The sequence below is a fragment of the Marmota monax genome, unplaced genomic scaffold, assembly GCF_021218885.2.
Source record: "Marmota monax isolate L192 unplaced genomic scaffold, Marmota_monax_Labrador192_F-V1.1 WCK01_AAM20220418_F8-fsc00083, whole genome shotgun sequence".
NCBI classification, from domain to species: domain Eukaryota; kingdom Metazoa; phylum Chordata; class Mammalia; order Rodentia; family Sciuridae; genus Marmota; species Marmota monax.
This window is the reverse complement of record NW_026692848.1, coordinates 6,713,405-6,728,098: the sequence shown is the minus strand read 5'-3', so window position 1 is coordinate 6,728,098 and position 14,694 is coordinate 6,713,405. Positions and strand designations below refer to the sequence as shown.

At 42.1% G+C, this 14,694-nt stretch overlaps 1 protein-coding gene across 4 annotated transcripts in view; it reads right to left on the bottom strand.

Annotated features, from left to right (window-relative positions):
- The window catches only part of Prkn (parkin RBR E3 ubiquitin protein ligase), a 1,229,219-nt gene that overhangs the window by 94,674 nt on the left and 1,119,851 nt on the right, over positions 1 to 14,694 (bottom strand). Inside the window, exon 10 of one of the 4 annotated variants that reach the window (XM_058580948.1) lies at positions 7,974 to 8,788. The exons of the other annotated variants lie outside the window; for them this stretch is intronic. Within the exon in view, the coding sequence (XP_058436931.1) occupies positions 8,729 to 8,788 (60 nt within the window). The 3' untranslated portion in view covers positions 7,974 to 8,728. Of the gene's footprint in view, positions 1 to 7,973; positions 8,789 to 14,694 lie in introns of those variants that run through there. 4 annotated transcript variants of the gene reach the window in all.

Below are 14,694 nucleotides of genomic sequence, written 5' to 3'. Positions count from 1 at the left end.
GCCCTAGCTGAGCTCCACAGGAGTCCCAGGTTGGTGTGGGCGCTGGCCACTGGAATGACCAGTGAGGCATCACGGGAGAGGTGGCATGTTGCTCCCGGCAGAACTCCTGAGGCACTAGCCTCGGCATCACCGCTGCAGGGTCACAGCCACCTTCAGCTGTGGCTCTCCTGAGCCTCCCTCTTCACAGGGACAGGTCGGCCAACCCTCTCTCAGCTTACATATCCCTTTGCTCAGCTCAGCCTTCCTGACCCTGCCAGTGTGCCGCAGAGTCACGTCCTCCACAGGTGGACAGGGTCCAGACAGACACTGGAATCCCAAACTGATGATTTCCATGCTGCCCCTCCTTGATCTTGGACAGGATGCATCTGAGATCTGACAGTACTTTCTGAGAGCACCAAGTGGTGAAGTTGAAGGGACCCGGGATTAGCTGAATCTGAGTACCAGATGCTTCCTCTAACCATTTTGCTATCCACATGTGGAACATTCCAATTTCTTGGTCCCCATGGACTGAAACTTCACTGCTAAAGAGTTTGATTCACTGTGAATCAGAAACTCTCTGGGATATGAGCCTGGAAGAGGTTGCTGAAACTCACTGCCAGCTAGAGCAACCTCAGAACCCCACAAGAACAGGTACAGATCGGTGTGCTGTGGGGCTGCCCTGGAAGGAGAAGCCTTATCTAGTGATCACTTTTGCCAGCATTTCCATCAAAAATTTGGAAGCACCCCGAATTTTGGAAGACCTGCAAGTATCCCACAATATTGACATTGAGATACATTGAAGACACTGCGTCCCATGGGGCTAGGAAGGTGGGCAGCAATAAAGACTTTTTAGACACAATCTCAAGCCAGGGACTGCTTTGGGAAAACTGATGGGGATGGTCAATTTCTAAGGAAGCCCCATTTAATTCCTGGAACTCTAGTTTCAGAGGTTTTTTTTAAAAATAAACATCATTGAGACATCATTTACATGAAATGAAGCGCATCCCCAGTGAGCATCCCCTCACCTTCCGATATCTAGGTCCCAAGGACTCTTGCTAATCCCAAGGGAATCAGCCATTTAAATGTCAGATAAAGGGTTCAGGCGGTAAATGTGAGTTTCTCCTCCTTGGCTGATTTCCTACTGGGGAGCATCCTGAGGGCGCTTGACTTCTGACTCGCTTCCTGACATAATGAAGATTTCTCTACACTGGGATTCATTTCATTTTTGCAGCGGATCTGCCTTTTACACATTCTGATGGTCCTCATTCCTTCCTTCAGCCCTGACCTTCATCTGATCACCTTTCAAACGGAAGAATTCCTTTTAATATTTCTTGTGGTGAAAGTCTTCTGAAGATGGATTCTGCCAGCTTTTATCTGTCAGAAAATGTTGGGTTTTTTTTTTTCTTTTGGCCTATATTTTGGGGCAATTTTTAAACATTCAGTTTTAGTGCGACAGTTTTTTCTTTCAGCACTTGGAAGATATCGTTCAATTGTTTTCTGGCCTCCAATGTTTTTGAGAAGGAGTCAACGTTCATTCTTATCACTGTCCCTTTCTACAAAATGAGTTTTCCTCCTTTTGCAGCTCTTGACATTATTTTCTTACCTTGGGTTTTTAGCATTTTATCTGATTCATTTAGGTCTGGTTTTCCGTGTGTTGTTCCTGCTTGAGATGTACTGCGTTTTTTGAGTCCTTGACTTTTTTTTTTCTTTTTTTACATTTATTTATTTTTTAGTTTTAGGTGGACACAACATCTTTATTTTATCTTTATTTGGTGCTGAGGATTGAACCCAGTGCCCCACGCATGCCAAGCGAGCGTATTACTGCCTGAGTCACCTCCCCAGCCCGTCTTTGACGTTTTTCATCACTTTTGGGAAACTTCCACCATTGTCTTTCCAGATGCTTTTCCTCCCCCCTTCCCTCTTGATTTTTCTTCTGGGTTTCCAATTTCATGTATGTTGCCATGTTTGAGCTTGCTCCACAGATCTTAGATACTCTGTTCTATTTTTAATTATCTTTTTTTAAACTTTGTGTTTCTTTTTTCCCCAGCTTTATAAAGGCATAATTGACAAATAAAAATGTTATATATTCTAAGGATACAGTATGACTTTATGTTCACATACATTGTGTACCAATAACCACAATCAGTAACACATCCATCACCACACATAGTTGTCTCTCTGAGTGTGTGTGTACACTTAAGATCTACTCTTAACTATTCCAAGTATATAAAACAATGTTATTAACTGCAGTTATCCTGATGTGCATTAGACCTCATGAGAGAGTCTGAGTGGTTCACACTGACTGTTCCTTGAGATCACAGTACTTCCCCTCTGCAGTTCAGCCATCTGATAACCTATTGAGTGATTTAGTCACTTCTGATGACACATTCCCTTCTAGGAAGCACTTGTTACTTAAAGTAGTTTTATTCATTTAGGTTCCTTGTTGATCTCAGCTCTCTGATGGGTTAAACATTCCCTAAAAATGTTCAGCTTCTCTGATTTGTTCCTTTTGTTATAGCAGGAATCTAGAAAATGGTTTTATGTTTTCTCCTTCAGCTCACTAGTTCCTATTTTTTCATTCATCATTCTGGCCTGTTCAGGCAGAAGCATAACCAATTCTGCTTATTCAACTTAGTCAGACCCTGCTGATACTAGGCTTTGAAGGTACAGGTTGCATATTAAAAGATAAGCCAGTACCTCTTGAGATTTGCCATCCTTTATGGTGAGGCATACTCTCAAAATAAGACCAGAGCCTACTCTTAAACAAATACATAGATATGTAAATGATAACAAATACCTGGTGCAGACACATAGACTTAGAAACACGTACAAGCACAGGCCTTCTGACAAGTGATGGATAGGTTCATTCTAAAGGTCCCAAGGACAGCACGGTAAGGGGGATGTCTCAGGGTCTTCTCAGTAAGATTGTGGGTCTCAGCCTGGGACATAAGCTTTTCCCTTTCTAGGACACTCAAAAAAAGTTAATTACCTGGATTTTTATCTTTTGTTTTTGGTGACATGAATAAATAGGAGTGAAGTTTAGTCAAAGACCCAGACGTGGAGCTCCTGTCTGGAGTAGAGACCTTGCACCAGCTGGCTTTCCTCTGCCAAGTGTCTGACATTCCAGACACCCGGCTTGCTTGTTCCTGACTTCTTGTTCTTGTGTTTGCCTCTGGATTAGAAGGACTCTCTCACTGATGCTCATCAGTGTCCTGATGCTGAGGGAACATCTGTGTTGATGAGTAGTTGTCTTTTTCAATGTCCAGGGAAAGTGGCATTTGGAGAAAGACTTCTATTCATGCCCTTCAGACTTAACTACAGTCCTTTATTCATTCATTAACCAGTTATTGAGGACAGACTATGCACCTGGTATCATGTGAGTCATTTAGTACAGGTGTGGATACTATGGACAAAAGTCCAGCACATATGGGGCTTATAATTCATTAATATATTGTAGTTTTGTACCAGGGTTGAACCCAGGGGCACTTAACAATTGAGCCACATCCCCAGCCTTTTTTTTTTTTTTTAAATCACTTTGAGACAAGGTCTCATTAGGTTGCTTTCAGTCTTGCTAAATTGCTGAGGCTGGCTTCAAACCTGTGATCCTCCTGCCTCAGCCTCCTGAGCCATTGGGATTACATGTGTCACTGTGCCTGGTTTAACTCATTAACTTCTAATGAGTTCAGTTTAACATGCATTTACCAAGTTCTCGAATGTGCTGGGCACAGAAGAGCATGCTGATGCGTAAGATAGGCATCTCTCCTGAAGCACCTCATTCATGGAGAAGGCCCACACATAACCCCAGTACAGGGCAGAGAAACATGCAGAGTGCCGAGGCAGAGATGAGAGGTGGCAGGTCTACCCTGGGGTTCAGGGAAGCTCTCTGGAGACAAAGATGCCTGAGATGAGTCTTGAGAGATGTGGAGCAGTGAACCAGGAGTGGCAGAGACGCAAATGCTACCAGATGGCACGTTCTCCTTCTCACTATTGGAACACCTCCTCTGTGCCCAGAAAAAGACAGCTTGTTTCCAGTCTAACTTGCACCAGGGTTGGCCAAGAGCTGTAAGTAGAGCCGTTGGGCGGTTGTTCCAGGAAGCTCTGTGCTCAGAAAGGTGGTCCTGAAAGAAGGGCCATGGTTCCTTGGAGACCCTGGAGATTCTATGCTGTTCCTCAATCTTGATTGTTCCTCAATCTTGATTGTTCATTCCTCTTTTATGTGAGAAGGAATGAACGCGTATCCCTTCTAACTAGGAATAACCCCCATGTTTTTAGAAAATGGACTAAACTAACTATTAACTATGAACAGGTGTGCCCTGCTCATCCCGTGGGAGATGGGGCCTGGGAGGTGAGCAGGAGTACCTCCCACACCATGCTGAGGAATCCAATCCACCCTGTTCTATAGGGTGGATAAGTGGTGTCGTGATACTTTTCATCTGAGAAAATCAATCTTAGATGAGTACAGAGAATGGATTTAGGAGAGTGTTGTTGTTCACACAATAGATGCCCACACAGCAATAAAGAGCTATTCAGTCACGTGCAGCGAAGGGCATGTCTCATGCATTATGGTGAGTGAAAGGAGCTGGACAAAAAAGAGCAGGTCCTATAAGACTCCATTAGAAGTTCAAAAACAGGCGGAACTAACTGATGGTGACAGAAGTCAGAACAGTGGTTACTTCTGGCTGGAAAGACACATGCAGGAGCCCTCTGGGATGATGCTAGTGCTTGATTATTAGATATAATAAGCTTAAATCCTAGTGCAGTTGTGTGCTTTTGTGGTAAGGTGACAGGTGGAATAGACACATTGTAGTCAACAGGCATCTTAGTTCATCAGCTCCGGATTCTGTGCATTTGAAAGTGTCACTTCAGTGCATCTGCGCCCCACCTGTAACACCACTGTAGGAATTAATGGGACTGTTGGGAGTGGAATAAACACAGGACCCCCAGGGAACCCATCTGTAATCTATCTACCCCCTCCAAAAAGAGGGACAGGGAATGTTCATGCTAGAAAAGTTAAAAATAATAAATTTCTTATTATAGTTTGGTTCAAAAAGGGAAACTAAGGCAGAATATGTTCTGAATACGAATCCAAGGATATAGAATAATCCTCAGGAGTTTGGGAAAAATGATTCTGACAGCAGGAGTGAATGGGCTCCTTGGTTTAGAGGCTAATGTTTTTATAGAACATAGGAACAAGCAAGAATTAGCTTCAATGTTGGACTCTACCTACATGTTATTTAAGCAACTCAATTGTAGACCTACATGCTCCATGCTGCCTTGCTGGCTGTGATTAACTGTGGTTGCCACTCAAGAAGGCGAGGCTCATACTGTTGTCTTGGTAACTCTGGTGGCTGATAAAGTTTCACTTCCAGGAGTGGATCAAGGCAGGCCCATGAGGAGCTACTGTTATTGCAAAGCACACTGGCCATGTGGATTCAACACTCCCAGGAGTTGTAAAGACCAAACTCAAAACCCAGACACTGAATCTTCTATAACCTGAGCTGTCAGCCATACTGCACATAGAGAAAGAGTGTCCTTTAAGTATCAAGATGAACCTCAGGCCCGACCCTGTAACATTTGTACTTGATTAAAAGTACATTCATTCTTTACTGAAGTCTACCCAATGTCAATGTGATTTTTTTTTATTTTAATTTTTAAATTCATTCTAATTAGTTATACATGACAATAGAATGCATTTTGTACACAAACAGAGCACAACTTCTCATTCCTCTGGCTATACATGGTGCAGAGTCACATATTAGTGATTAGTGTAATCATAAATGTATATAGGATAATAATGTCACTGTGATTCTTCTGAATATTCTTATTTCAGGAAGTCTAAGGTTTAAATGAGGGTGTCTTATGGAATAACACGCACCCCTCCAATCCATGGCCTTGAATTACTCTGCTGTTCACAGCTAACACAGTGTACAGGGTGGACTCAGCCTCTGAGACTCAGTATGTTCTTCTCAAGCACAGGAAGCTCATGTGCAGTGTTTCCTGGTTTGTTAAAGGCTGTCTTCACATTCTCTGTCTAGATATCACTCTGCATGGCTTGGTCCTTCCCATAAGACACTCCAAATACTGAATTTGTTAACTGGTAGAACTGGCTACAACCAAGGATACTTCCTTCTAATTCACTGGGATAAGATGGGAGGTCCTTATGAGACAAGTAAAGTTTCTCAATAAATTTTCTAGTGACTCTCCACTGAAATGCTGCGATGTGTTCAAATTTGTCATATTGTGGCAGATAGAATACCTCTCCAATGCCCCAATCTCTGGAATCTGTGAACATGGTACCTCGCATTTGGAGGGTGGTCACCCTCTAAATCTTCATTCGCTTCTCCAGTAGGTCCACCAGGAACTTCTGCTGGGGCTGGGAGTGGGCAGGATCATTCTTCCCACTCATGATGTCTCCTATGTGGTGGCAGCTCAGTCATGAACTCTTATGGTGGTTAAACTGAATTGTCAACTTGACCGGATTAAGAGATAGCTAAGATTAAGAGGCTACTGGGTGTGTCAATGAGGGTGTTTCTAGGAATGATTAGCATGTGGGTTGGCAAACTGAGTGGGGAGACCACCCTAAATGTGGATAGCAAAGTCTAATAGATCAGGAGCCTGAATGGAACAAGAATGATTGCTGCTGTGACCTCCCGAGGACGTCAGACCCCCACTCCTTCATTCTTCCAAAGTGGACTCTACCTGTTGATTCTCCAGTGAGTTTTCAGGCCAGGACTGAGCCTGCATCATTGGTCCCTCTTGTTCCAAGGCTCTGGCTTCTTGGACTGAGCAGCCACTGGTTTCTCCAGCTTTCTAGCCCACAGATGGACTTGGGGACTGTCCAGCTTCTGGTTGTGTGAGCCAATCTAATAAACCTCCTTTTAATAATCGTACCTATAAATGTATATCCTTCTGGTTCTGTCCCTCTAGAGAACCCTGACTAACACAACTCTCAGGGTGATTCACAATGGATTAGAAATCCCTAAGTACAGCGCACTTGGATTCCCTGAGAATCACTTCTGCTCCCACCCTTGCCCAGGTCAAGAGGTACCCTACGTTTTGAGAATTTTTTTTTTAATATTTATTTTTTAGTTTTCGGTGGACACAACATCTTTATTTGCGTGTGGTGCTGAGGATCGAACCCAGCGCCGCGCACATGCCAAGCAAGCACGCTACCGCTTGAGCCACATCCCCAGCCCAAGAGGTACCCTACGTTTTGGAGGGATCTGCCCTGACTTACCTCTGGCCATGACCCTCTTCATTAATAAAAGAGTTTGTAGAAGTACAAAACTGTAGCCACCATAGCACGTGTTCACTCCAGGTATCCAGAGCCCCAGAATCCCCTGCCCACTTGGGCTTGGGCCCCATGCAGGGCTTGGGTAGGAAACTTCCTCCCATCCACCTTCCTGGGGGTTGACTATACCAGTATTGTGCCCACCCCAAGCTTGAGGGCTGGCCAATAAGCTGCTGAATATAGGATGAGCTGGAGCTTTCAGGCTGTGTGTCTACCCACGTGTATGCGAAAGACCTTCTAGGCAGGCAGAGATGGACAAGAGAAGGGATTGGGTCAGAGAAAGAAACCAACTCTCCCCATTCTTGGAAGTTCTGATGAAGAACTATAAGGGTTTGGAGAATCCTAAACAGAATCTCAAGGTAAGAGGATTAAATAGCTTGCTTGTTTGACACAGAACTTTAAAATATGGAGATATGGGACATGTGGACCTACATCTGTCCTCTTGCCCCAGGACCTGCAAATATTAGGACTGGACCTAATCCTCTCATCAGAGGGAGAGACAGAGAAAGACCAGCTAAACAGAGTGAAAGAAATAGAAAAAGAGATCTTTTTAAAAAGTTGAGAAAGAAATATAACCAAACATCAAGATAATTGACAATTTCTGGGTTATGGGGATTTTGTTTTCCTTTACACATAAAGATGCACTTACATAAGTGGTTTTATAAGTAGAAAAATTTTTATTTATGAATTTAAACCTATAAATATTCAGGAAGTGCCTGGTATAATGTCAGTACTTGACTAGACAGCATAAGAATGTAAAACCCAAACCAAACAAAAAGTAAAGAGGAAGTCCTCAATTAACAGAAATGAAGAAAAAAAGAGGAGAAACATGATTTGGGTAAAAGGAAATGCATCCTTCTTAAGCATTTTTATTAACAACTTGAAAATAGACCTTGATCGAATGATCAGCTAATTTCCACATGACTTCGAATTGGAAGGTACATCGGTAACAGAATCAGGGTTCAGAGACATCCTCCAACAGTTGGAATGAGGGGTGAACCTAGCAAGACCAGCAGAGCCAACCATACAGAGCAGCCTAAGTCCCAACACTTGCATGTGGGCAACAGCTCTGCTGGCTGTGGGATGGCTTAGTAACTGCACTGTTATGAAGAGAATTAACTGCAGAGTGCAACTACTAAACCTCTGGTTAATCTTAGGTAACAAAATAGAAAGGGCAGAATGAAGGGATCTGTAGTTCTTGGCTATGTGGTGGCAAGACATCACCTGGATTCTGTTTAGTTTCAACATCCATTTTATGGGACATTAAAAAAATTCTGAAGTTGGTAGAGAAAAAGTCCTCTTTTGTAAAGAATTTTAGAAAAGGCTAGTTTAATATTTTTAGTATGTTAAGAAGAAAGGACTCATGTCTGTTTGGATAAGAGTGTTGGAGTGGGTGTGGTGGAGGTGGGCGAGGTGCCAGCATTTCTCAGGGATTAATGGGCACCATGAAGAAGTCATTCACAGCAGGACGCAGGATTCTGAATTCTCCAGGACGGCAGAGGGAGGGCCACGCGGGCTCTACATAAAAAAAAAAAAAGCATTACAAAAATCAGAACTAGTAAAAAATGAGGTAGATGCCTTCCGAAGAGGGTGAGTCTTAATTGAAGAAGGTGCTGGAGTTTAAAGAACCCCATGAATGGCACCCGTCACCCCTGCCTGCATCTGATAAAAAAGGACGGTCTACTCCTTTTTACAAGGGCACCAAGAGACACAAGGGGACAGGACGGTTTCTTCAGTAAATGGCGCTGGGCGAACTGCAGATCTGCGTGGCAAAGAATAAAATTGGCTCTTCAACTTATGTCTTATACAGATATCAGCTCACAAAGAATAAAGCACTAAACATAAGACCTGAAATTGTCAAACACCTGAAGAAAACCTAGGGGAAGAGTTCCCTGATGGCTGCCTTGCCATGATTTTTGGCTACCATCTCGCAAGCTCAGGAAACCAAAGCAAAATGAGCAAGTGGGACTACATCAAACTAAAAACTTAAAAACAGCGAAGGAAGCAATCGGCAGAACAAAAAGGAAGGCTGTGGATTGGAAGATCATATCCGGGAACCATCACTTTATTCTATTTCTATGGGCTCAACATATATCTGACAAAGGGTCAAAGCAAAAACATACAAGGAGTGAGTGCGACTCAATATCAAAACCAAAACCCCAATCACCCAATTAAAAATGGGCAATGGACCTGAATAGACATTTCAAAGAAGACAAAGAAATGGCCAAAGGGTAGATAAATGTTCTCAACATCACTAATCATGGGGGAAATGCAAATTAGAACCATAATGAGATACTGCCTCACAGCTGTTAGGATGGCTACTATCAAAAAGCCAAGAGACACCAAGTTCTGGAAAGAGTGTGGAGGAAAGTGGTGAGCTCATGGAACTCACAGACTTGGGGGAATGTAAATTGGAATAGCCATGATGGAAAATACCACAGAGGTTCCTAAAAAATGATAAGTGGAACCACCATATGACCCAGTTACCCCTCTGCTGGGTATATACTCAGAGGCAGTGAAATCAGCACCTCGTAGATATATCTGCACTTCTGTGTACACAAGAACATTATTCATAAAACCCAAGATATGGGAATAATCTAAGTATTTTCTAAGTATTTGAAGGACAAATGGATGAACTGTGGTATATACAGTGGGATATTATTCAGCCTTAAAACTTAGGAGATACTGCCATTTGCAACAAAGTGGATGAACCTGGATGACATGCGATTGGGGAAATAGGCCAGACACAGAAAGAAAAATAGTACAGATCTCACTTATTTGTGGAATCTTAAAAAAAAAAAAAGTTGAGCCCACAGAAATAGAATAAAGTGATGGTTACCAAGGGCTGGTGTGGGGAGAAAATGGGAAGATATATAGGTCAAAGGGTACAAAGCTACAAATAATCAGGATGAATAAGTCTAAAGATACAATGCACAACAGGAGGGCTATAGCTATGCTATCATATTGTCGAGTGGAAATTTGCTAGAAGAGTAGACTTTAAGAAATCTTGCCACACACACACACACAGAAAACAGTGACTGAGATGGTGGATACACTGATTTGCTTGGCTCTAGTTATCATCTCACTATGTACAACTGTATCAGAACATCATGTACATCTTAAATATGTACAACAGAAAAATAAACAAATAAGGAAAAAGGAAGGGCCAGGGGTACGGTTTTGGATGTGTGGTTGCCAGACTGGAGGCCATGGCTTGTGTGTGAACTAGTTGGTTTTCTAAGGCTCAATTCTAGGGTTGAGAAAATCCACCCATGCAAGCCTAGGCAAAGTCAGACTCTTAAACAAACAGAACTGACACAGGTCTCTCTAGGGCATCTGCTCCCATTTTTGACTGGAGCATGACTAGTTCACGCTTCCAAACTTACCAGTAAGGCTGGATTTGAATTATGGCTCCACCAGTTGTGTTTTGCAACCTTGAGCAGTCCCGTGGGGATACACTGACCGCCCCCCCCACTTAGCCTGGCCGAGACCTGGCGCTCAGCAATCTCATTATGGTCTAGCTCATGGGACACTCAGCACCCTTCCTACTCCCAGCAGCTTGAGTCTCTTGTTTCTTATGGGATGGGGGATGCTAATGAGATTCTATGGAGTTTGGGGACTTGGATAAGAAAAAAAATATGTATTTAACTTCATGACCCCTCTATCTAAAACTTGGCATTTTCTGCAATTGTAAATATAAGCATCAGTAGCAGTAGTAGTGGTGGTGAGTTTGCCATAAATAAGAATCACAGATATTTTCATATTGATTTAGAGTTGCTGCAGAAGACTTAAAATGTCACTCATATACAAGACTTCAGGTGACAGGAGGGCATGTGAGCTCACCATCGTCCTCTGCCTGTGTGAGGGAGCTGAGGCCTCCTCCCCCAGGGACCCAGACAGACACGTGGCTTTCCAGAGTTCCCCTGCACAAGGCTGCTTTGATCCTTGTGAGGAAGGAGGGGAGTCAAAGAGCACTGTGCGGCTGAATGTTCTAATTTAAGCTAAGCAAACTGTTCTTAGCACTGCTTTGACTTTAGGCAAAGAAACTCAACTGTAACTCCTATTTTTTCTGCAGGGTGAGTATCTATAATCTGAAAATCTGAAAAGTAAAAAGATCCAAAATCTCAGACTTTTTGAGTACAGACATGATGCCACAATGGAAAATTCTGTAACATGAAACTGTGGTTCATGTACAAAAAATTATTTAAAATATTGTATAAAATCACCTGCTAGCTATGTGGAGAAGGCGTACAAGAAATAAATGGATTTTGTGTTTAGTCTTGGATATCACCCTCAAGATATCTCATTTTGTATATCTGAATATTCCAAAGTCTGACGAAAAAACCCAAATCTAAATATTTGTGATCCTAAGCATATTTGAAAAGGAATATGCAATTTGTATTTTAAATGTATAGATTGGTTAATAAAGAAGCACATATTAAAATTAACTTTTATTATTTTGATAGCTGAATTTCCTTTAGAATCATATAGTTTATATATTTAAAAATGTTATTTGAGATAGTATCTAAAATATTAACTAATTTGTCAAAGGGATCCGTGGTACAAAATGGCTAGGAACTCTTCACTAGTAAGTCAGAATTTATATCAAGAAAACAATCAGATTCTGATGGTTCGGTGGAAGACGAGAATTTAAGGGATTCAGCTGTTTTTAGTGATCTTTCTCCTTAGGGTCTTATCAGCAGGGCTACTATTTAAACCTGTAATTGGAGTACATTTAAAAAGAAAACTGGCTTCAAACACAGAACTCAAACACCTAAAATGCACTTCTGTGAGAAAATCCAAATATTTATGTTTCCAGATCATGTTCAAAATTTTTTCAAGCTTTGAGATGGTACCAAGAGCTCCCTGCTGTCCACGGTGGTGATTAAAAAGGCCATTAAAGATGGCTTCCAGGGAAAGAGCAGTGGCCAGAGGTCAGGCTGTGGGAGGCAGAGGCCCACCGATGTGTTTCTTTGACACTTGCATTTCAGTCGCACAGCAATCGATTTCCGAGAACACGGGAGATGCGCTGGAGTTAGTGTGGGATTTCTACACTCCTCGGCTCTAACTGGGACATTCCATAATTACACTGAAATGAGCCCGCCTGGCCGCTCACATCATCTGTGAAGAAGTTATCTAGCATGAAAAGGAGGGGAATGGAAATGGAGAGCCAGCTCACAGGAAGTGCTAACAGAGTGGCTGGTGGGCGAGCGGGTGCAATGGCTTTTATACAAACCAACACACGCGGTTCTAATTAGGTAGTAAGACAGTCAAGGAACTGAGTGTTATGTCTGTTAATTAACTTGGATGATGCTGGATAGCGAGGGATCCCAAGGAAAAGCCAAGAGCGTTTAGTTCTCCAATGTGGTGGGTTATTAGAGAACAGGTTCCTGTGCAATTTCCTACCCAGCATTCTGAAAAGAGGCTCCGCTGTAAAAGTGTTAAAAACACCAAACGACGATTCTTGCCGGCTATCAGGAGCCTGAACTGGGGATGCAAAGATTTGTTGAAGATTTTATTTAGCACAAGGTTAAGGAATAAAAACTATGAAGACGGCTTTTCTGAATTCAGTCCCAGCATGGTAGAATGACTTTATTGGGGGGAGATACCAGACAGTGTGAAAGGATGCACTGCTTCGGTGTTGTTAGAATACCTTCTGGAGGGACTTTTTAGTTTTCTGTGTGACAAGTAGGGAAATATTAAAATTGGAATGATTAAATAAATAGGTCATACCACGGAAAATGCACGAGCATTACTAACGTAACTGTTTGACAGTGGCAGCAAGAACCCTGCAGACCCTCCCACCTGTCCAGTATGGTCTGGGGAGGAGGCGGTGTCTTCCTGCACTGCATCAGCCTGGCTGGACAGACTGTCCAGGTGAAAGGTAGTAACCAGGCTCCAGGGCAAGACGGAACCCCATGAAAGGGGCCTCACCTGGACAGACGCGTGTAAGCGCAAACCAAGCTGTGTCAAGGTGAACTCCCTGAACAGGAAAAGGCACCATGTGTTTGTCGTAGCCACTCTGAGGACAACAGAATGACAGGGCACAAAGGAGGATAAGGGCGTCTTCTTCAAGATCTGGGACCCAGTTAACTAGCTCCTAGGTAGGATGATCACACTACTTCTTGTCTAACTCAGCAATTTGGAAAGAGGAAGGGAGCGTATTGGGAGGGACTGCGAACAGCAGCAGAAACCAACTGGCTTGGGGCAAACCAAGAAGCACGGTTCTCTGTTCCTCACTCCGCGGTTCTGTAGTTACATGTTGCTGATTCATAGACACCACATCCCTCTTTATGATCTGATTTCCATTGGAATGTGAAATTAACATGATAGTTATGTAATTATACAAAGTTTATTGATAAAATAATACAAGTGGATAGTCCTCAGTATGGAATAAATGAAATACTACTTATCATTATTATAGTTACACATATAATAGTTAATTTAAAATACTTTCCTAGGGATAATTGTTATTTAACTCTCAATACAACTTTAAGAGGTCTAAGAAATTCTGAATGGTTTGTCAAATAAGATAGTAAATAAGATTTATGCAGATATGCTAATGCAATAACATATATATTATAGGTAGTTAATACTTTAGAATAATCTTTAATAATAAACAATATGATTTTACTTCTATTAATCTATTTGAAGAAAATAACCAGATGAATAAAAAGAGCTTTATGTGCATGATTTTTTTTGTAACATTGTTTACAATAGCAAAAAACATTAAATTTCATGTATAGGTAGTTCATTAAACTAATTATGACACATTCATAAAAGGGAGCATTATAGAACAATTAAGGCAATTTATACATAGAATACAACATTGTGGGTAGAAAAGGGAAATATATATATGTTTGCATATGCAGAGTATTTTGGAACAATGGCTGGTGAATAGTTACCTCTAGAACCTGTAGCGGGGGCTGGAGGACTGGGGTAATAAGTCTTAACCTATGCTATATGATTGCCTATCAGGTGATTATTTCTCACAAGGGTGACGTTTAAAAAATAAAAATTATATTTAGTAAATACACATCTATACTATAGCACTGAATACAACATTGTGTACAGATTAAGGTGCAGAATAATACCGATATTTTTAAACAATGCATATGTAAGTCTGGATCCTTAAAATGCCTAGGAGGATGCAGTGAGAATGATGCAGTGTTACTGTGGACTGTTACGTCAGGTTATCCCTTCCCTTCCTTGGAAAGCGCCGTAGCAATACATTTACATCCAGAATCAGGAAGCCAGCAGCCCTGCCCCTTGGTTCTTAGGATATGGCTCAAGGCAGCAGCGTGTTGGCTTAAGCGTCTCACTATGGCTAGGAAGGTTCCACCCTGATGATGCTCTACTGTCCCCAGGAAGATGACAGTCAGAGAATCTTGCACTTGTTGGAAAATAAGAAAATGAAGGACTTT